Source organism: Pseudoliparis swirei, chromosome 20 (assembly GCF_029220125.1).
Source record: "Pseudoliparis swirei isolate HS2019 ecotype Mariana Trench chromosome 20, NWPU_hadal_v1, whole genome shotgun sequence".
Lineage (NCBI taxonomy): Eukaryota > Metazoa > Chordata > Actinopteri > Perciformes > Liparidae > Pseudoliparis > Pseudoliparis swirei.
This window is the reverse complement of record NC_079407.1, coordinates 10,940,608-10,964,091: the sequence shown is the minus strand read 5'-3', so window position 1 is coordinate 10,964,091 and position 23,484 is coordinate 10,940,608. Positions and strand designations below refer to the sequence as shown.

At 40.2% G+C, this 23,484-nt stretch overlaps 1 protein-coding gene across 8 annotated transcripts in view; it reads left to right on the top strand.

Annotated features, from left to right (window-relative positions):
* Positions 1–23,484, top strand: part of brip1 (BRCA1 interacting helicase 1) — a 104,006-nt gene that overhangs the window by 39,573 nt on the left and 40,949 nt on the right. For 6 of the 8 annotated variants that reach the window (XM_056440601.1, XM_056440599.1, XM_056440598.1 and 3 more), the window contains 9 exons: positions 3,710–3,822; positions 3,912–3,994; positions 4,141–4,437; positions 6,411–7,127; positions 12,298–12,696; positions 14,148–14,215; positions 14,876–14,954; positions 15,061–15,273; positions 15,660–15,802. In XM_056440601.1, the coding sequence (XP_056296576.1) occupies positions 3,710–3,822; positions 3,912–3,994; positions 4,141–4,437; positions 6,411–7,127; positions 12,298–12,696; positions 14,148–14,215; positions 14,876–14,954; positions 15,061–15,273; positions 15,660–15,802 (2,112 nt within the window). Of the gene's footprint in view, positions 1–3,709; positions 3,823–3,911; positions 3,995–4,140; positions 4,438–6,410; positions 7,128–8,731; positions 8,785–12,297; positions 12,697–14,147; positions 14,216–14,875; positions 14,955–15,060; positions 15,274–15,659; positions 15,803–17,089; positions 17,184–23,484 lie in introns of those variants that run through there. The other 2 variants (XM_056440602.1, XM_056440605.1) reach the window with 2 other exon arrangements.

The following is a 23,484-nucleotide window of genomic DNA, read 5'->3' as shown; positions in this document are numbered from 1 at the left end:
GGGATTTTGGAGGAATGTTGAGTCTGTGGAAATCATAAAGAAGAGGGGATGATCGATGCTCCAGGCACTCTGAAGACTGTACATATGGCTTTATCATTAGCCACTGAAGGGAGGCTATATAAAACATGATCACCACTTGTGCTGTCCTTGTCAGCACCACAGGCTCGAGAAAGACTTCTTAGTCGACATTCTTTTTTGTTAACGCACGTTAAACCCGGCAACTCAACATTCTCCCACAAATCATTGTGGCTGGCTTCTGTTTAAACATTGTTTTCATACTATTATCGATGCAATTCAAACTTTCAGTACACGATTGAGACGATACCGTAGTTTGAGAGATACAACCAAACCCTTTTTTACTTTTTAAAAACAAGCCAATGTTAAAATTTGGATTAAATCAACAACTCACTAGTAGTTTTGAGATCAAGTCCAAATTGGGTGTCGATTTTAGAGTATAGACTTGAGTCTCAACATGGGTTGGGAACCGTAGCGTACCAATGTAGCTCAACCGATGTAGCTTCACCAATAAAATAAATATACACTTTTATTAATCCCCAAGGGGAAATTAGTACTCTGCATTTAACCCATCCTTAGTTATTAAGGAGCAGTGGGCTGCAGTGAAGCGCCCGGGGGTTCAGTGCCTTGCTCAAGGACACTTCGACTTGCAACTAATGGGGAGAGCCGGGATCGAACCGACAACCTTGGGGTTGCAGGACGACCCTCTTACCCCACTGAGCTACAGCCGCCCAATATAGGTGGATGTGTCCTTGGGCAAGACACTTAACCCCAAAATTGCTCCTGTAGCTGTGCCTATGTTGTATGAATGTGTTTGTGAATGTTAGTTCATGTTGATGGGCAGGTGGAGCCTTAGCCCATCCCATCAGTGTGTGAATGGGCGAAGGATGTCCTGTAGTGTTAAAGCGGTCGCAGGACGAGTAAAGCGCTAAACAAGTACAGGTCCAGGTCCATGTAGCTCAACCAATGTAGCTCAATGTAGCTCAACCAATAACACACTAGCAATAAGTGCAATACGTTTGGGGGGAAAGGTGCCCTCTCCACATGCCAAATCACCTCTTCAAAAGCAAAAGCAGTTGTGTTATTTTGGATAATGAGATTTTTTCCCCTCATCTGCAAAGTCGCTAATCTGCCTTTTAAGTTTTTTGCTGATGAACAAGGTTTGTGATATTTTGCGAAAGTCAACTGAATATGGCGGCCTTCTTGTTTACTGCTCATTTATAATGTCAATATTAATACTTATTCATTTTGATGTGTTGTCATAATTAAACTTAATGTTAACCTGAATAAAAAAGTTGAATCAAAAACCCAGTGAGACGAGGCCCGACTAAAACATGTCTGAGACGATAGAAACATTCTCTGCAGACGGAGACAAGAAACCAGCACTACAGCATGTTGCTTACCGATCTTTATCCTTCTCCCATTCAGAACTTCCAATAAGCCTCAACCTTCATTTTTAGGTAATAACTACAAACTTGACTTTTCCATTAATTTATGTTTCCAAGTTAACTTTTTAGTTGAACATAAGAAAACAACTATCAAGACAGAAGTAGGATCCTGTGTGTAGCCTTGCTGTGAGCTGATCCTTGAGCATGTTTGAAAGCAGTGTGATCGTCTGTGCGTAACCACAGACACACACACACACACACACACACAGAGACACTGTCTTCAAGATGAGCCACTCAGCTGTCAGCTCGGCCTTATGTGGCAGACGAAGCGCTCGGAAATCTCGTGACAAGCACAAGATGTCCCTGACTGCTAGAGGCGTGCACACTGACACTGACGCGCCCATACACACACACCCGGCCCAAAATGTAGCTCCAACAGATGCGCTCAGCTCGAATCATGCCTACTGGTCAAATGTATGTTTATAGGGATGAACAGGTTGCTGTAGAGGACAAGGCCAAAGCAAGCGAGTGATCTCTTGACATTTTAACTAATCCCTTCTAGCTTGTGGTTTCTTGCACATTTGCTAGCAGCCAGAATTGGCTTTTTCACATATGCAACCTGTCATGTTAGATCAGAAAATGGCATGGTATGGACCGGGGATGTGATGGCTCCAACGCTGAAATGGACTGTGATTGGATTTAGATGACACCACCGGCTCGAGGCGAGTGGCCTTTCTGTTCAAGCTGTGGGTTTAGAAGTGGATTCTTTAACTCCGCTGGTGTCTCATACATTCAGACAATGAAATCTCACCATGAAGCCAGCAGCATTAACGAGGCTTCCTGTGACATTGCTATATGAGTATGAGTGCCATTGACAGCCTGCGCTGCTATCGCACCGTCGCAGATAAAACCTCTGATTATAAAATGTCCTCAAAAGCAACTTTATAAGTTTTCCAGCGCGGCAGTAGCTTTTTCTGTGGTGTTGCTCATGCTTCTGAGGTGAGGTGTTATGAGTCATAGTTCAACTTTGGGGCGACATTTAGGAATTCCCGTGACTGCTTGTTTTGTTTATGTACACAAGCCCAGACAGGCCACAGTGGCTTTGCGTGTTCCGCGTGAGGGAACGAGCTGTACCTGCCACGGCCTTGTGTTTGGTGGCTCAGGGCGAACACACGGTACCTGTCAAAAGCAGTGACAGCCCCGTGCAGCAGCCTGACCTGCATGGCATCCCGTCAGACGCCAACTGAACTTTGCACTTGTCAATTCGGAAAGGTTAATGCTAAAATCAGCAGCGACGGATGCTAATGGATGGATGCTCTCCTGGCATTTTTGAGCAGGCATGCTTCATGTCACCTCGGCCACCCTGTTCGTCCCCCTCCTACCTCCACTCTACTCTGTCATGGCCTCTCTGTAGTCCCTCTGTTCCCCTTTCAGAACATTTGTCCGCGAGGTCAAGTAATACCAACCCCTTCAGGTCCTGAGACGTATTTGTTTGGTGTTTAGTTTGCCCGAGATCCATCGTTCACCTAGTTTTGCCAGATTAGATCAAAATCCTCTTTGCCAGGTGCTGCCACAGTTATTGATGTTATTTTGGAGAACAGCTTTTTAGTTATGTTCAGTCTTCATTTGGTACAAGTCACTTATATTTCTAAATAATTTCCCTCCTTTTTTTACAATAGAGATGCAGGAAGAGGAGGGGAAATGCAACATAAGGACGTGTAACCAGTTCAGTCCAAAACCAGACCAATCAACGGAATATTTCTGTTGATTAGATGGTCTCAGAAATATGTTCAATAATGTGTCAGAGAAAATAAATGGCTCTTAAACAACATTCATAATGACTAAAATGCTATTGCAGCTTGAATCACATTTTATTTTTCCCATAAACTTAAGAGAAAAGTCTCAAGTCTTCGATTGAGATCTTTCCCATCTGTCTTTTCCAGGTTATTCTTCAGTGCGACTTACAAATACTTAAGAAAACACACGACGGGGCCCAGACCACTGTTATGTCCCTTAATTATAATGCATCACACAACTCTTCTTCAATTTATTATATCAGCTTTAGTCCCTAAATGGTTTCAGTTTGTGAAATCACTAACAAAGTGAACCACTTTGTAGCCTCCACTATTCTCTCAAGATGATGTACCTGTCTCATTACTATTGGATGGACTGAAGGTTCCAGACACCACACTGACGAAATGGAAAACAGTTGTGCAATAGTTTTGATGGCATTGAATCCAAATACTGTTCCATAGGACATTGAGGGGACAATTTTCTACTTTTGAGAGACTGCTCTGTCATTTCAGGTGGAACTGAAGATGAAGTACAATGACCAACACTGCAATTCCAGGGGTCTTCTCTCAGGCCATCGCTGGTACGAGATTCAGGCCTACAGAGCTCTAAACCAGGCCCTGGGAAGGTAAACCAGACTGCTATGGCTCGACTGTTCATGAAGATGTACTTTTTGCCATCACTCATATAATGAAACCCACAAACTTACTTTCACAGGTGTATCCGCCACAAGAATGACTGGGGTGCCCTAATTCTTGTAGATGAGCGTTACTGGAATAATCCCAATAAGTACATCACAGGTAGTCCATAGCGTGTATTGTGTGTGACCACTGGCTGACTCCGTGCACAGCTTCTCGCCCTGAACACTAGATGGCAATGGTTATCCACTGTAAGAATACATTTGTGTGTGTGTTTGTTTTTGATGTGCATGTTTGTGTGATCTCAGGTCTGTCGAAATGGGTCCGCCAGCTCGTCCAGCATCATGGCTCCTTTAACGATGCCATGCAGTCTCTGGTAGCATTTTCTCAGGTGCAGCAGAAGGTGTGGGCGTGTCCTGCAGACAGTCAGGCTCTCAGCTCTACTATCTCATCTCCAAACAGGAAACAGGGTCTGCCCAATGCCTCAGACCCCCAGACACCCCACTCATGTGTCAAACCGCCTGAATCCCAGCAGGACTCAAGCCCCTCGGCCATCCACTTCTTTTCGAGTACACAGTTGAAAGCGGAGCAAAGGGGAAAAGCAGGTGAGCTAAATTGAAAGCTGAAAGGAGTGTTTTGGTGCTGCAAGGCCAATATCTCTGCCAAGTATAATTCAAGGCCCCCCAAAATGTAGCATTTCACAATTTATGTATGTGTCTTTACCTTTTTTATTTGGGTCCATCTAATAAAATCTCTGTTGAATTGATGAGAGTTTAGAATTTGCAATTTTATAAAGGTTTTATATGTTTTATGTCACAGAAAAATAGAGTAAAAGATCAGGCCGACATAAATCTACCTAGATGCCTGCATCAATACCAAAACAAGAACTTAAATAAGCTAAATGAAATACACTATACAGGGTTCCGACACGTCCTGAATATCTTAAAGAAAATTCGACCTATTTTTTATTACTAGAAAACACATGGAAAATATGAAAGTGAAATGTCTGTAAAAAATGTTTTATCATGGAAGATGATATAATTATTCTCCTTTAGGCCAAGAATAAACTGCATTGACATTTCACATGGCTGAGTTAAGTCCAGGGTCATATTAAAATATTAAATGGTAGTTTATGGTCGAGAATACTTTGAATAGGATGTTGTTGAGCACGGTAGCAAAATTAGGTCGGATGACAATAAGCACCATTGCTTTCTTTGCAATAGAGAATGCACATCTTATGAAATAGACTTCCACATAAAGGAACATGTTAGTGGATGGTATGTCATATCAGCTAGATTAATATCCTGACAAAATTCCTGCAAAATGACCTCTTGAAAAGAGTGTGAGCCCCGCTGGAGAACCAGAAAACATTACCCAAATGGGAGGTGATGGTGTATTTGATGGGGACTATTTTATGCAGCCGATTGAAGCATATTGGCTGCTCTAGTGAGTATTTCCTGAAGCAGGATGGTGTATGTGGGATACAGTCAAAATGAACTTAAAAGTTCATAAAAAGAACTTGCATGTTTTTTTAAATATTTTGGGATACTGAGAAACAGAGGAAGGAGATATATTTAAAACCAAACACTACTTGTGAGAAGGATACATTAGTTGTTGCTTTTGGTCCATAAATCACAGTTGATAGTATAATATTGTCAGACTAATCTTTTAAGCATTAATGTAGTGGATTCTTCGGATTATTGTGGAACAGCTAGTAAATCAACATTGCCTTATGGTGTACATTTCAGTATCTGCTTTCAGTCTATTCAATTGATGATATGGATGCATTGAGATCTCCTTTTCCTCTATTGTGGCTCAACCTCTCATAAATACATGCATTTAAAAACAAACAAATAAATGGAACCACGTTTCCCACTGTCTGAGACGGCTGTCTTCATGAATTATGACATTTAAAGTATTCACTTTTCAAAGGCAGCAATCAAAAGGTCCATTTAATTGTTGTGCTCAAGGATGTATGAGCATGACATCACCGCAAGACAATATGGTTAGGTGACGTGTTTGCACATTTCCTTGGCTAGCACCTATTGTCTTTGGGGTCATAACGAGGTTGAGCTGTTTGCCCAGTTGGATTCTGTGTGGTGGATAGGGGTGGTAGCAGACCCCCTTCCTCCCTTCCTTGTAGTTGGGGTGGGGGCTGTGGGTTCAGTTGAGTGGCTCGCCTCATTACTGTAAGGTCTTTTGCGTGCCTGAGTGGCGCTGGAGCGAGCTGATGAGCAGATGTTGGACTGTTGCTTTTAATTAAATCCCCTTGACCTTTGTTTGAATTATATTGAGCGTAAGCCTGTGTTTATATCTTTCTTTATAAGATGGCCGTGGCAGCCATCCATCCATCCATTATCAATACCGCTTATCCTCATTAGGGTCGCGGGGCGCTGGCGCCGATCCCAGCTGACATAGGGCAGCCATGCACTCTGCAAACCAGGCTTACTTAAACGCTTCTTTGTGAGTCTTAAAGTGTATGCTCTGTTGTCTTTGTCAGAGTTCAGTTATGTGCCAGTAGTAGTTTGATAAACGTCCACCCAAAACTGATTTTGAACGTTTTGTTTCCTTGATGCAGAGCGGTTGTACCCGATGCCCAGTCCCCCAGCAACAGCTAAGCCTATGTACAAGATGTTCAACTTCAGCACCTGCTTCAAGAAGTCAATCTGTAAAGAAAAAGCAGCCGGTAATTCCATCCAGCACTTGGACACATCGAATCACTCTGACCACCAGGACAAATGGCAGATCTCCACTCCACAAGCAAAGACTGAAGCAACTTGTCTGAAGCAAGGGGCGGGAGACGGGTCCATTGAAGTGGGGGCTGCTCCAGAGACAACCCCTCCCAGCTGTGAGAGGGAACTGCTGTCAAAAGACAATCCTGACAAAGCTGAAAAGGATGAAGAAGAGGAGGAGGAGGAGGAGGAGGGTGAGGCGGACGAAACTGTCTTCTTTACTCCAGAACTTTTCGATTGTGAAGACAACGTAGGCAGCCCAGAGAAAGAGATGCAGACCAAGTCACCTCCCAGGATGCTTTTGGGGACAGAGAGCCCGATCGTGCTGTCGGAAGAACTTTTTGGCTCCGAGTGGGCCCTCGGGCTAGCCTCTGCTTTTGATGGACAGAGTGCTATTTCAGTCAGAAAGGAGAGCACAGAGCTGTCACAGACACAGCCAGGTGAACGTATAATACAGAAGCACAAGGAGGAGGGGGAGCAGGTGGATAACCAGAGCAGGCAGACGGGCAGTAAGCTTCGCAGGTTGTCCAGGTCCAGAAAGCCAGCTGCCTCTACTCCAACAGGTAACTAACCACCTGGACATCATAAATATTGCCTGTATACATTCATGTTCTATATGCAAATAAAGTGCATAAAACGTGCCGATGCACATTCGCCGATTAGTAGATTGACATTGAAACAGCTGGCGGTGCAGCGTACCATATTCACTTCAAACGTTGCTGCACAAGTTTCACAGTTCATCTCGCATAATTTCCTGAACACGACGTTGTGAAGTGCATGCGTTACAGCTGCCTCAGGCGACAAGCCCCCACACACTAACCATGCATGCAGGAGATGAGGCCTCAGCCCTCTCAGATCAGCTTCTAATGTAGTGTGACGGCACATCTTATTAAGGCCACCAAGGCCGGTTCTCAATGCATAACTAACCATCAGCATTGAAATTGCAGAGCTGATTGAATGAGCCTTTTAACATATCGTTAAAATACAAAACTATATTTTTCCCCTCTGAGGTAGGTAATTATTTAGTTTGTAGATAATGGATGATGGAAGTGCTTTAGACATGCCTGCTTAAACCAAAAGAATCGACCTTTATGTTGTTCAATTTAAATAATGTAAATGATATCTGCCTTAACTCAAATGCTGTGGATACACTTTTTTCAGTAAGCATTCATATCATTTCTGTTAATTCATAATAAAATGTAATGTTAGCATGTCATTGATATTCTTTTCTCATCTTTTTTTATTCTATGATATATAATGATACCTTTCATGCATTAACATGAAGAGGTACTTTACTACTACTTTATATACTGTTTAGTTGAATCTAGCAGCATCATATATATATTTATTTTGATTTTACATATGAACAAGACTTTAAGGATACAATACAGAGGGAGGGGAGAAAGAAAATGGTAAAGAACAACAAAAGACTCAAGCAAATAAAAAAATTGCAGATTACCAGTCTGACATAAGTAAATCTTGGTTATATCATCAAATCAAGTTGTCATCGGTACCAGTGTTTTTTCTATCTGGCAGGGCAAAGTCCAGCCTGGAGAGGTCCACCGTGGTTTGAATATCTTAACAAATCCCTTGACATTGTCATGGAGGCTGTGGGTCATCTTTTCCACAGGCGGAACTTCCAAACTCCCCTTGTACCAATCATCTGTAGAAGGGGGACATTTAGAAATCCAGAATTTAAGAATAAATGCGGTACAGAACATAACATTTAAGAACACTGAATGACAAAAGACTTCCCAGACTCCTTATTTTAAAAAAGCAGTTTTCAGGTTTAGCAACTCGTATATTAATCCACAACCTTGAAATATCTTCCCAGTCTTAATCAAGCTTGATCAATCAGTGTAGCCACAATATGATATCTAATATAACTGGATTCCTTTCCTAGAACATAGTCATATACTTAGTTCCACTGAGTTTCAACATGGACAGAACGAAAGGAAAAAAAAGTGTTGCATACTTAACAAATGCGGCCATCCTGCACCTGAATAGTTTGTGTCTGTTAACTTTATTTGTGGGTTACTTCAGCAGCATGACCACCGTGCCTATAAACTGTCCACTTAATTCCAGATTACATTGCATTCTTCCATTATATTTGGACTTCTTCATCCTCTCCTCCACGAACGTCTGTGCCTGATCCGCGGATCTGAAGTGTCGGACTCCACCGTCATCTGTAACGTGCAGCACGGCCGGATACAGCATCTGGTAACGGATGACAATGTGTTCAAATAAAGTGTTCAGTCCGGGAGCTCCTAGCGCCTTCGCATCACGTGGCCCTCCAGCATCATATCATTTTTTAATGATCTGATTAAAAATGACTTTGACCACCTCCCAATTAGACTTTGCAGCACAGGAAAGACAAAATATTATGTAATATTTGAGCATTTTGCCCGTTCAATGTCAATGAAGTTTGACAAAAATAGTCAAAACAACTTAGTATGCACAACACAATTCAGCAACAGGATGAAAAATAACTTAAGTTGAACCAACCCTTCCCTAAAACAATGACAGCAAATACTCCACCGTACGACCTTCATGAAGGCATCGTTTGTTGCAGAACGAATGTTTTAGTTTGCTTTAGTTTTAGTTTGGAAGACTTAATAATCTAGCAACAGAGTGGATGTCTCCACTGCATTCATTCTCAAACAAATGCAGGATTAATTTAGTCAGAATAAACGCATCACTAGTTCCCATGCATAGACAGTTTCACTCATTGATTGAACGGCCAACCCCCTGGTTGAAAGATGGACCTGCTAACCACCGACCCACAGTTACACTCAACAGTCAATAAGAAAGTGGTTGGCACAGTCTTGCTTGACTTTAGTGCTGCATTTGATGTAACAGACAATGATATTATGATTACTAAGCTTAAAAATTATGGAATCAGCATTCTGGCACTCTGTTGGATGGTCAGTTATCTTTCTAAAATATCTCAAGAGTCTTTTATTATGGTAGTTTATCTGACTAGATACGTTAGCTGTGGGGTTCCACAAGGAAGTTGCGTAGGCCCCTTACTGTTTTCTATGTTCACAAATGATCTCTCTTTGTTAATAAATAATGCCAAAATAGCAATGTATGCAGATGACAACACTGTATAGCTATGCTTCAAAGAAACTTGCAATTATTCTGAATAAGGATCTGGAGAGTGTCTGATTGGGTGAAAGTTAACAAACTAGCCCTGAACATTTCTAAAATAAAGCATTGTGTTTCTCTCAAGAAATATGCTCAATGGTGACACACAGCTTTACCTGTCAATGTGAGGTTCGGCTATAGAACGGGTCAAGAAGACCAAACTACTGTGTATAGTGTTGGACGAACAGTTGTCGTGGTCGGAGCACATTGACGGTATTGCCACTAAAATGGGAAGAGGCATAACTATGACCATAAATTGCTTTGCTTATTTAACTACCTCTTTGGAATTTACTACCTCATATATCTCATACAGGTAATAATTTGTCATTTAAAAAACAATTGAAGGCGCACCTCAGGCCGTTAACCACTTGACAATAACTACTTGACATTTTCCACCACTTTTGTCGTCATCTGATCTTTCTTTGTAGAAATTACTGATGTACTACACAATATACATCCTAGTCCTTGACTTTCTTTCTTTTTTATTATTCTCTTTGTACTATTGTTTAACTGTTCACATCATGTTTTGTATGCATTACATTTTTTCCTATCTGTGGATCCCAGGAAGATTAGCGGCCGCTAATGTGTCAGATAATGGGGATCCAGTTATTAAACTAAACATAGAAAAACTCCACTTCCAGCATATGTTAAAATATGTGTACCTATTTAATGAATTGCATATAATTCACCTAAACACATATAACTAAGCTCGTGATATGTATTTACAGTGTAGTTTCCATATTTGTAATCCTCTATAATCCAGGACCTTTTGTATTTTATTCGTGGAGGAAAACCGTGTAATCAGCAATTTAATGGCCATATTTAATTGTCTGATTCTAAGGAGCTGCGGTCCTTTAATCGAGCTAATGCTAAATGAAGAAACAGGCTATGCCGAAGGGAGACCAACAAAAAAAAAAGATTAAACATGATTACACTGATGTGATTTGTCTCATTACAGCGCAAACTTCACAAATGTGTGATTTGCGAAGCAGAGTAGACAAGTGTTCCATTAGAGCCTTGCTCCGCTCATCAACTGCCTCCCCAAGACCCTTGTATATGTAATCGTGCATGGCCACTCGTTAGCGTCATCGAAACACAGAGCGTGGAGAGGCCAGCGGATGTTTGTTAAAAGCACTTAATAGGGAGCCCACATTACTGAAAGACTCAGTAGTGGCTGTGAATTGTTGTGCTTTTTCCCATTACTCTAATTCAGCTTCTGCCCTCAACCCCAAATCATTAATGCTACACGAAGACAACGTTTTGTACTAAAGAAATAAATACAGAATTACAAAGTAACAGAAAGCGTTACATGACATCACATGAACGGAAATGCACAAATATTCTCTGTCTACACAACGTGACGAAACATTCAGAGTGAAATGTAAGTGCTTATTTGAACTACGAGTGAAATTGAACGACGACCTCATTAGTACGTGTACAGGGGTACGTGTTCACCAGTGGGAGGGGCGTAACACTTTTGTCATACAAAACATCATTGATAAATGTTAAATGTTAAATTGATATTCTAACTTTAGTTGGTAGTTATTTTACTGTTAACAAATAATGAAATGCTAATTGTAATGTTTATTTGTTAGTAATGCTATAACTTACAAGTTATTTGATCATTTATTCGTATAATATTAAGTAATTTGTTTATAAATGATATATTGTATCATAGCTGATACACGATAACTTTTACATTCTGGTCCCTCACATTATATAATTGAATAAACTATATTAATATTTACTGAATATTTTTCAAACCTTTTAGAAATTGTTTTTAAAAACATCTTCAAACATTACTTTCTTATATTGATCAGAAACCAATTATTCAATATTGAAACAGTATTAACTATCTGAACAATGTTTACAGATGCCTTACAAAGTATTAATAACCTTTTAAAAATGTACAATAATATCATCCAGATGATGTTTGTAAATGGTTAACAAACTACTTACTAACCATTAACAGTGTTACAATTATCTAAGTGATATTAATAGATGGTTTACGAACAACTTCTTAAAGATCTACAAATCATTTGGTAATCATTAACAAATCCGTAGTATATTATTTACGAACGTACTAAATAGTAGTACTTTAGTACTAAATGATCCCATCACTAATAATTGATAAACATTAAAGCAGCAATATGTGACATTAATATAGCAGCTAACAATGTGTGTGTGTGTGTTTCTTGTGCACGTGAGCTGCCGCCGCTCAGCTCTAAGTGCGCTTTAAGGTAATAACACTTTGCGGTGGCTGAGTATCCATCCTCCGGTTCCCCCTCAGGTAAAAACTGTTTCCCGTAGTTTGTGATGGTAGCGCTGTAAGAATGGTTGGCCTTGTTAATTAAACATGGCTAAATCCAGAATCGATAGCTCTTGATACACCTTTCACAATCAATGGTGTTACATAACATCCCATTCAAAATCCATTTCACTGTTGTCTACAGCTGCCAGTCTGTGACGCTGCCCAAAGCAGGTTTCAAGGAAAAATCAGCAGCTGCTCTGACCACTTTTCAGCTCTGGGAAATGTGACTGCGATGTATTGATCTGCTAAAAATGTTGATTGATGTTAATTGACAGGTGGAGCCAAGAGTGAAGGGAAAGTCAGTCTTCAGCAGGTTGAGACCAGGAGCAGCCGGAGGAGGACTGACGAGGCCAGACCAGATCATGAGTTAAAGGGGACGAAGGTGGCTTTGAATAGCAGACCGGCCAGACTAGTAAGAGGATCCAGCTCCAAAATAGAGAATGTTTATTCAGCCCCAAGAGTGACTGAGTCAGGAAGGTCCCCTGTGGAAGTGAGGGGACACAAAGCTCTTAAGACAGTGCCTGCCACACCGGGTAGTTCCACGAGGACTGAGATTGACGATGTGTTTACAAAACAAGACGACATAGGGGAGGTGCACGAAGCCGGAGCAGCACGACATAGTCCTACTCGTCCAGCCGTGGACGGTCCAGGATCTCAACACACCAGAGCAAGAGGTAAACTAATCTACACTGAATGTAAACTAATAGGTTGTACAGCCTGAACACTCAATTAGACAGTTTGTATAGCCCAGCATCACACATGACAAATTAGCCTAGGAGAGCTTTACAGTCTACACATACAACATCCCTGTCCCAGGACCTCACATCGGATCAGGAAAAGAAAAAAGGGAAGACACCTCCAGGAGAGCAACAGAGGAGGATCCCTCTCCCCGGATGGACAGAAGCAAAAGATGTTGTGTACAGATGAACAACGTTACAAATTACGAATAATGAGTAGTATGCATGGACCACGATCCAGATAACCACGATCCATGTAAACGATAGAGAGGAGGGGCATCAGCAGGGCCATGGCAGGAGGCCGGAGGCCGGGAGGAAGGAAGGAAGGAAGGAAGGAGGCAGGGCACATACAGGCGTGTACATGCTAGTATTGGTTAGCACACTGGAGAAGGTTGAACACAAATACTTTACAAAAGGCTTTACAGTGTGCAAGGCAGATGGAAGCTTATAAAACAGAACTACATCTTGATTTATTGTGCTGAATATAATGTTCTGCATGATACCCTCAAGTTGCTGTGTCAAGCATCTGACTGATCAGCCAGTAACATTCAGTCCTGCAGCCCATCAGCCCAGAAGGTTGTAAAGAACTACAACCCGCATCAGAGAGAAATGCAAGCCAGTCCCAGCTGTCATGGTCTCCATGTGTTCTCTGTTTTGTATAGTCGCACCGTTGCACCTGTCGGAAGCACACATCAAGCTATTTCTCAGTGTGTGACATGATGATCGTAAACTAAACTAAACCACATATGTAAGTCATTACACATATGATGTTCTGATACTCTAAAAGATGACAGTCTAAACAAAGTTACAGAACACGTTCCTTCTTGACTTGATGCCAAGCTGGATGGATGGGGATATTTCATTTCTCACTTTATTTCAATAGCTACTTCTCCACATGACATCACGACCAAAACACGGCTGTGAGCAAATTGAACCAAGAAGGAAATGAAGAGGTTGACTAAAGGAATTTGAACTCGCAGCCGAGTGAGCGCGGATTCCTCGTTTTAGCCTCCGCTGTATTTATTCATAACCAGAAGGAGTTCATAATAGCTGCTGCCCTGAAGAGAGGTGGGGACCTTTCCTGCGCTCGGATTACAGTATATCACGTCATATAATAATGTATTTTTTAAATTCTTAATAAATTCAATTAGTAGTTTTGTATGTATGACTTTATAAACGATTGTTTTAATAAAGGTTAACGCTTGACATTTTCTTCACAAGGGAAGTCTCTGCTTAGGTTCATATTCTAACATATTGAAATATTCCCTTTAATACTGTCCAATGTTTTTGGTAAAATAGATTTTGTATATATCTCGCTGCATTGGTGTTTCTGGGTATGCTCTTTATATATGTAAAATTAAACTTGATGTACATTTCTTTCAACCAAGCTATTAAAGTACAGAGATCTTGCAGGCAGAAAAGTAGGAGATACAACAAGACCTCCCCCAAAAGAAAGGTACGTGTCAAGGTTGATGATTATTAAATGACATTGCAGCAACATATGTTGACTGATCGGTGCGTCGTACACATGCAGGGATGTAGTCACACAGAGGCACATAAAGAAAACACAGCGGAGGGTAATGAGTCACTTCACCACATTGTGCAGGTCAAAGGCTCCGACAGAGAAAAGGCTTTCTAATGTCTACACAGCCACTAAAAGCAATATGGTACACTTCATGACCAAAGAGTAGCTCAGAAATAGAAAGAAAGTTTAGCACTTAGACAACATTAGCATTTAGAAATGGCACACATCATGTGTGTGCATGTGTGCGTGCCTGCGTCTGTCCACGGCAAATCTCGTGTACTACTGGACCCATCAGATAATTAATGGCCGTATGCTCAAGGACCTCTTGTATTTGCGGTGGTTCACACTTTTTATTTCATTGTCTGTTTTATGTCGTCAAATGCTCAACAACTGCTTGAGTAGAAAAAGAGCATTTCTCACCACTGTCAAGGCTAAAAACAGACACTCCCTCGTCTGTTGCAGGCCACATTTTGGCCTTTTGTCATTGCTCACAAACATTCACTTTAAAAAAATAAAAAATGTTTTCAGTTCATGTGCCTGAAATGCTGCACATAATATAAAATTTACTTGTAGTTGTTGTTCTACTTCCAGATAACCAAAGACCACCAGCCATGCTCTTTGGGCCTATACTGTTCTCTGTGTGAGAAGGAGCTACTTCCTGTGGCACATGGTAATTTCCTGTTGAGTTTCACTTTACGAATAAACAATGAGTCAAACCATTACCCAACGTGAATGAGATTCATTTTAATTTTCACTGTCACGACTTGATTTTTCAGGTGCACTGCGAAGTGCCGTTTGTGAATTTGAACATCTTTCTTTTCTGAGAAAAGACCGATTCAGTCCCCAAACGTCGACCCGCCGCTGCCAGTGTGCAGCACATCAGCCATCAATTTTAGACAAGTCGGGCTCACTGCTGCTGGTCCAAAGTCTCGCATCAATGAAGGCCCTGAGGACTGCTCTGCAACCCTACTGTGAGAGCAGTTTAACTGGTGGGTGGATGGCTGGTGTGATCGGACTCGAGCAGTGTTAAAGAAGCGATAGTGACACATGGTTTAATACAAGGAAAGTTACTATGCAGTTCATGTGACATGTTTTTCCTTCAAGAAAGAGAAATGCCATCGCGCCCACAACTGATTTAGAAATGACCGCTGTTCCAAGGACAGAGGATATTGTATGCTGTACAGATTTAAAGCCCTCAGAGGCAAATGTGTGATTAGTGATATTGGGCTGAATGCACGCTTTTCCCATCCCTATTGTTTAAAACAGTCTTTAACATTCATATGAACATGTTCACCTTTGATCCTTTTTATGCCACATTTTTCCCCTCTGAAGTCAGTGAAGTTCCATGCTTTCCCACTGCTTTTCGTTCATGCAGCATACAATGCCATCTGGAATCCCGAGGAGGGCTCCGTTACCAGATTTCTGCAGTGCAAAGGCTGTTTGTCTCAGAGCCCCTTTCTGTCTGCGGCGTTAATTGCTGCAGAGATCCAGTGCCCTCGAGACATGGCTCAAGATCAGGTAAACTTTATGAACCTTAATGTGACCTGCGTGTAAAAATGTACAATACACAGTGTCATTTGGTAGAAACCACAATCCAAATGATTAACATACCTATATATATATATATAGAGAGAGATATATCTCTATATGTATATATACATAAATGTATAGAGATATATCTATATATATGTATATATATACATATACAGGACTGTCTCAGAAAATTAGAATATTGTGATAAAGTTCTTTATTTTCTGTAATGCAATTAAAAAAACAAAAATGTCATGCATTCTGGATTCATTACAAATCAACTGAAATATTGCAAGCCTTTTATTCTTTTAATATTGCTGATTATGGCTTACAGCTTAAGAAAACTCAAATATCCTATTTCTAAATATTAGAATATCATGAAAAAGTATACTAGTAGGGTATTAAACAAATCACTTGAATCGTCTAATTAACTCGAAACACCTGGAAACACATTTTCAAATGTTTGATTTTGTTTTGCTGTTATAAATCTTTTTTTTAACTTGGTCTGAGGAAATATTCAAATTTTATGAGATAGGATTTTAGAGTTTTCTTAAGCTGTAAGCCATAATCAGCAATATTAAAAGAATAAAAGGCTTGCAATATTTCAGTTGATTTGTAATGAATCCAGAATGCATGACATTTTTGTTTTTTTAATTGCATTACAGAAAATAAAGAACTTTATCACAATATTCTAATTTTCTGAGACAGTCCTGTATATATGTATATATGTATACAAATATATAGATAGATATATTTATGTCTGTGATTATTCAAGGTTAGAAGGATTCTTTTCAGAATGTGTTGACAGGAAGAAAAACAAATACACTTTAAAACCAGATAATGTCAGCCTGTGAGGGTGGGTAATTCAATTTGTTCCGAGTTGCAGTTTGAATGTGAAAACGCTAAACTGACATCTGGAGGTGTATTTCTGACTTCTATCTGTAACGGTGATGTCCTCAATCACCAGTGAGGGCCCAAGTTGAGCCAGTACTGTGTACCATATGCTGCTGGGTTTCACAAAGTGACTCCACTGGTTCTCTTTTTGTTTGTCACTTGTACCTCTAACTTGTACAAATTGGACACAGGCTGTGTCATAAGGCATATTTTCAATCAATAACACCCCCACCCCCCGATAATCTGATTAACGTGTTAACAGAACAGAGGCACAGTGTAAAGTGTCACAGCTTCTAGGAAATGCTTCAGACAGGTTTTATACCTCATTGATTTATAATCCTTAAACTCATTTGTTATTATTATTATTGATTTTCTTCACAGACTGCAGTCTGACAGACCTGTGCTACATTGTATCCATTAAAGACATTTAGCCTTGGTTCAGTTGCTATGTAAATATTCAAATCTGTGCGTAGAGCTGTAGATAAAGAGAATACATCAAAACTTTGCTTCAGTTGAATTATGTCAGCTTTAAAATAATTTGGGGAGGATGTTGCTTTTTTGATCTTAGAGTTAAAAATGTATGTATGATGCGTTTCTAAAATGTTATTGCTTCGAGGTTAGTTTGTGCTAACAGCTATTATTCATTTATCTGGTATAGCACAGGAGCAGTCCGTTAGTTCACAAAGATTTCTACATCATGGAAATCTGCTAATTTTGACAATCTAATTTAGTGCCATTTTTGTATGTGCACATTATGTTCTTATTAATTAGGTTTTTTGTTGATTTATTTTTCCATAAGGTGTTTTTGCTCTTTTATCATTCAAATGTAACGTCTGCACCAATCAAAAATTTTGCCAGGAGTATAGGTGTCGTCCTTTTGGTCCAGCGGATGTTTAAATGTCAAACACTGTTCAGATTATCACTGTGACCTGTTAGATTAAATAGATTTACCCCGATTGGCCGCTAGATTCAGGTTAAACTAACTTTCCAAACTCTGACTTTCAAATCAGCGTTATTGAGTCATGCTGGTCCAATCTTTTTCCTTTTTCACAGACAAAACACATTTGTTTGTGGATTTTATAAACCAATGTGACACAAATTCATTTTCTTTGTTATCAAATTCACATTTAACAAGATGGTGATGATTTTTCACTAATTACTGTGGATTGTCTATTCATCATATTCAATTAATCTAAAAACGTCATTAGTTCTGAGACAGTTTAAACATTAAAAGTAGTTTGATGCTTTAAAACGGGAAGCATTGACAAGTTATACAGCATTTATACAGTCGTATATGTCACACTTTGGCAATTAGTCAAACTATCTAGCCTCCATCAGGGGAAAGCATACGTCAACAAAAAACACCCAACATATTCCGAATTACAACTTGAATTGATTATTCAATAAAAAAATGATTTTGTCGGCTATGAAAGTGATGCTCCTGCTCCTATGCTCTAATGCAGTGGTCCCCAAACTACGGCCCGCGGCCCGCATCCGACCCGCTTCCACATTTGGACCGGCCCCCTGAACAATACCAGAGATGCGTTCCGATTTATTATTTGGCCCGCTGCCGTTGAGATTGCAGTGAGACGCTGAGAAAATGTGAAGTGGTGCTCTTCGCAATAAAACATCTTTGATGGGACGTGTCGCGTCTCGGCCAATCAGCGTTCAGATGTCCACGGCGTTTGGGAAGTTGGGTTAGCTTGAATGTTAGTCCGCTACATCTGCTGCTGTCACGCTGCACGGTGTAGCGATACTAACAAAGTACCCGTACGTTAAAAACGATGTGATTTAGCATATTTTTAGTATCGATACTGGATTAAAAGAGTGATCAGAGCGCGCGCTGCTCCGCTCCGTTAAATGCTGTCTGCACGCGCAGCGCTCACAGCGAGTGGCGCGCGCATCGCTCAGCCGTGATGCGCGCACACAGGTGAGCACACTCTCACTAGCGCCCCGGCTGGCCCTCCAGCAGACAAGGGAAACGTTATGTGGCCCTCTCAGGGAAAAAGTTTGGGGACCCCTGCTCTAATGGAACCAAGAAGAATATTCTGTTCAGTCCTGTTGTGCTTAGTCTTGTGTGGCAATTCTATATTTACCTTCGCATTGAAAATGCGGAAGGTTATGTTTTGATCGCTGTGTATTTATTTATTTATTTATTTGTATGCGTGTTATTCGCAGAACTCAAAAAGTATTGAACCGAATCGCATGGAATTTGGTGGAATGATTGGTTATTATCCGGGGACCAGTTGATTAGATTTTGGGATCAATCGGGTCAAAGGTCAAGGTCAAAGGTCATGAACAGGTCAAATCTTCTTGAATGGCATGCAATTTGGTGGGATGATTGGTTATTATCCGGGGACCATTTGATTAGATTTTGGGATCAATCGGGTCAAAGGTCAAGGTCAAGGTCATGGAAAGGTCAACATCTTTTTTTTTACCATAGCACGATACATTTGTGTCCAATTGGCATGCAACTAATGCCAAAATGTTCATAATGCAATGCCCAATCTTGTGATATGCGAAGGTATGCGCTCTACCGAGTGCCCATTCTAGTTAATTTATTTATTTGTATGCGTGTTATTCGCGTAACAAAAAAAGTTGTAAACCGAATCGCATGAAATTTGGTGGGATGATTGGTTATTATCCGGGGACCATTTGATTAGATTTTGGGATCGATCGGGTCAAAGGTCAAGGTCATGAAAAAGGTCAACATCTTCTTGAATCGCATGAAATTTGGTGGGATGATTGGTTATTATCCGGGGACCATTTGATTAGACTTTGGGATCGATCGGGTCAAAGGTCAAGGTCATGAAAAGGTCAAAATCTTCTTTTTACCATAGCACGGTCAATTTTTATCCAATTGGCATGCAACTAATGCCAAAATGTTCATAATCCAATGCCCAATCTTGTGATATGCGAAGGTATGTGCTCTACCGAGTGCCCGTTCTAGTTTGATATTCGATGATAGCCGTGTTTTAGATTGCCTCAACGTTTTGGCCATCTGGATCACAGTGTAAAACTGACTAAAGCCACTGGCTGAACACACATCTCTGCCCCCCTCTGCCGTGAGGGCTTTAGGACACACTTTGGTCCACCCTTCACTGTTTTTTCGACTTTTGCATGATGCGTTTTCAAGTTCCTGCTGTTCAGCTGTGAATTTGACAGACACCATATTGCACGTAAAGCTTTGGAGTCTGTCTGGGTGCAATTGCCAGACACCCAAACTCCAGTCTACATGGAGCCACTTAACAGTCCCCAACACTCTTGGCTTGGGGCAGGACACACTCACAACAACTCTACAAACATCATCGACGACTGCCGTTTGGACCTGGTAATCTCAATTTGTCATTGTTGTCATAAGCCCCCCCTCCGCCCCCCATCATCCATTGCTCAGTCATCTGTGCCAAAACATGCAACTCCCCACCCCTCTAACACCTGCCTTCAAAATGTTCCATCTCACTCACCGTACTTACTGCGGAAGACCTTTTATTTCGTAACTGTTCATGTTCAGATAATAGGAGGTCATGTGGGTATTAATGTGCTTTATTCCAGCAGCAATGAGATTGGACGCCTGCAAGCTCTGATATAGTGACCTTTAATAACTCTCATGCCCCAGTGGTTATTAAAGGTGATTATTTTCATCTGAGTGATTTGTTTGTTGCACAAAATTAATTCTGTAGTTCCACTTGAATGCAAAATAATTTCTCCTGTGATGTGAAATGTAGGTTTGCATTTTATTTATTACTACGATAAGTTACTCATGTCGTGGTAAGTGCACAGCATGTCTGCTGGGTGTCCCATTATGAAACAAGTGGATGTTTCAGAGAGATTTGTAATGTAAATGTTAGAAATACAACTGTTTTCATTGTTTGCTTCCCAATAGAAAAGCGAGACATAACCTTTGTGTTTTATGATATCATTTCCTTCAATCACAGATCGGTGGATGACATGACACATGATTTTTCTGTAATTAAGTGTGAATGTTTATTTAGATGCATTTTACCACTTAAACAACACATGGTAGTGAAGCATATTATGGTACTTTGTTTCAAACTTATGATTTTCTATGTAATATCTGTTATGTTTTGATTATATTTTAAGGTGAATATGCTACATGTCCTGCGGTGTGACCGTAACAAAAGGTGAAGCATTAAACTTACACATGAACAAAATAAACCAGAAATATTTGGAGCAGCTAATAACTGCCTTGGCATTATATTGTATATATTTACATTATTGATATTAGGTTTTAATATGCGCAAAACTAGTAAATTAGTATTTACAGCAAAATAACATTCGTAACACAAATGCTGTCCTGTGGCGTGACATGGAAAATCAGATTTTTAAACGGCAGTTACATAGACAACTATTGGGGTCCTTAGTCAACCCCCCCTACCAGGAAGATGTTGGAATGAACATTGAAGGCTGAAAGATGAGTGTTTACCTTTGATTAATTTCATAAATTTCACTGTTTCTGTCAGACAATGAATGTGTCATTTTTTTTAGAGTCCTGTAGTGTGACAGCTGTAGTTCAACATTTAAAAAAAATATGTTTCTTAAATTAAACACGAGTGATGAAAATAAAAATCAAATAAAAAAACAGCTGTGAAATATAATCATATGCAGAATTTTAATGAACATTATTAAAGAGTACTTCTTAAACTTTAAACATACCTAATTTGTACTTGAAATCAATAATAGTAAAATATTTAAATTTGTGTCATAGTGACATGTCACACCGCAGGTCAAATTGTATAAGAAAAGCTTCAAAAATAATGAAATTATACAAAAAATCAACGGAAAACTAGCAGTTTACAAAAATTCATCATTTGAACATTATAATTTCATACAACTATAATCCTCATTAGAACTTTATTTTTAAAAATACTGTTAACCCTTATATGTCAACTACCCATATATAAAAGGAAGTAAATAGTTGTGGCCACTGCTGTGCTTTAGGTGAATAGCTAATGACATTGATTTCTTGAAGTGTATGTAGCCTGATTAGGATTGCTTGACCGGATCATCTGGTAGTAGAGGGTCTTTAACGATCTGTCTGCTGGAGCAGCTGTTAGAACTTGGCTTGACTCATAGTTTTGGAGCTTCTTGGATAATAAACCCAGATTTGTTTCAGAGGGTCAGTGGAATTAGACACCTAATCTGCCTATGTGGTTTTATAAATTGACTAATCTTGATATAGACATCCGTTGTTTGGGCTCATCTTACTGTGCTTACACCATAAGCTGGTTAATGCTATAAGTGTGATTGTGGCAACCATTTATTTGTCAGCTGGAAGCCTGATGTCTTTTTCGTGTGCATATTGTAGGTCTCAACAGGAGAGCAATTAGCCATGTATGCAACAATACCCAAACTACTTTTTAAGATTCTAGGAACCACAAGTAGCACCGCATTTAGTGAGCACAGCTCTCTAGTGGGGCAATATGGTACTACAAACTTCTTAAGATATGATGGAGCATCACCAATCTAGGCTTTGTAGGTGAGAAGAATTTAAAAAGTGATTCTTGATTTTACAGGGAGCCAGTGCAGAGCAGCGAATGCAGGAGGAATGCCATCTCTTTTCTTAGTTTTAGTTAGAATACGAGCTGCAGCATTCTGGATCAACTGGAGGGACCTAAGAGATTTATTAGAGCAGCCTGACAATAAGGAGTTGCAGTAATCCAGTCTCGAAGTAACGAACGCGTGAACCAATTGTTCTGCATCTTTTTGAGACAAGATGTGCCTGATTTTTGAAATATTACGTAGATGAAAAAATGCAGTCCTTGAGATGTTCTTTACGTGGGAGTTAAAGGACAAGTCCCGATCAAAGATAACGCCAAGATTCTTTACAGTGGTGTTGGATGCCAGGGCAATGCCGTCTACAGAATCCACATCACCAGATAATTGATCTCTGAGGTGCTCAGGGCCGAGTAAAATTACTTCGGTTTTGTCTGAGTTTAACGGCAAGAAGTTGCAGGTCATCCATGTTTTTATGTCTTTAGATATAGTTGAGTATCATCTGCATAACAATGAAAGTTTATGGAGTGTTTCCTGATAATATTGCCCAAAGTAAGCATGTATAAGGTAAATATAATTGGTCCAAGCACAGGACCTTGTGGAACTCCGTGACTAACGTTGGTGGTTATCGAGGCGTCATCGTTTACAAATACAAACTGAGATCGATCTGATAAATAGGATTTAAACCAATTTAGTGCGGTGCCTGAAATGCCAATCGAGTGCTCCAGTCTCTGTAATAGGATGTCATGGTCAATGGTGTCGAATGCAGCACTAAGGTCTAACAAGACCAGGACAGAGATGAGTCCTTTATCTGCTGCTATTAGGAGGTCATTTGTCATTTTTACCAGTGCTGTGAAAGATCGGCCGATCTTTTTCTTTGATGGTCGGTTGCTCGTTCCACCACTTTAGTTCAGACTGTTGGACACTCTTGGTCCTCAGAGGATGAATCCTGGTGATTTTGTTGTTCTCTAACTTTTCTTCTAGTGCCACCTGCACTAGGCTTTCAATTAAATATTGGATGGACTTAAATGAAATGTCTTACAGATCAAAATAATCAAAATGTTTGTCCATTTCTTTGTTTTTTGACATTGCCAGCTTTAAGCAATGACATTACTCGAAGCCGCAGCTTGGTGTTTTGTGCTAATTTGCACAATTTTTGCACTCTAATAGATCAAATTAATTGTGGCCATGGTATACATTATACCTGCCTATCAGCAGAATGTTTGCATGTCGATGTTAGTATTTAGCTAAAAGCACCACTG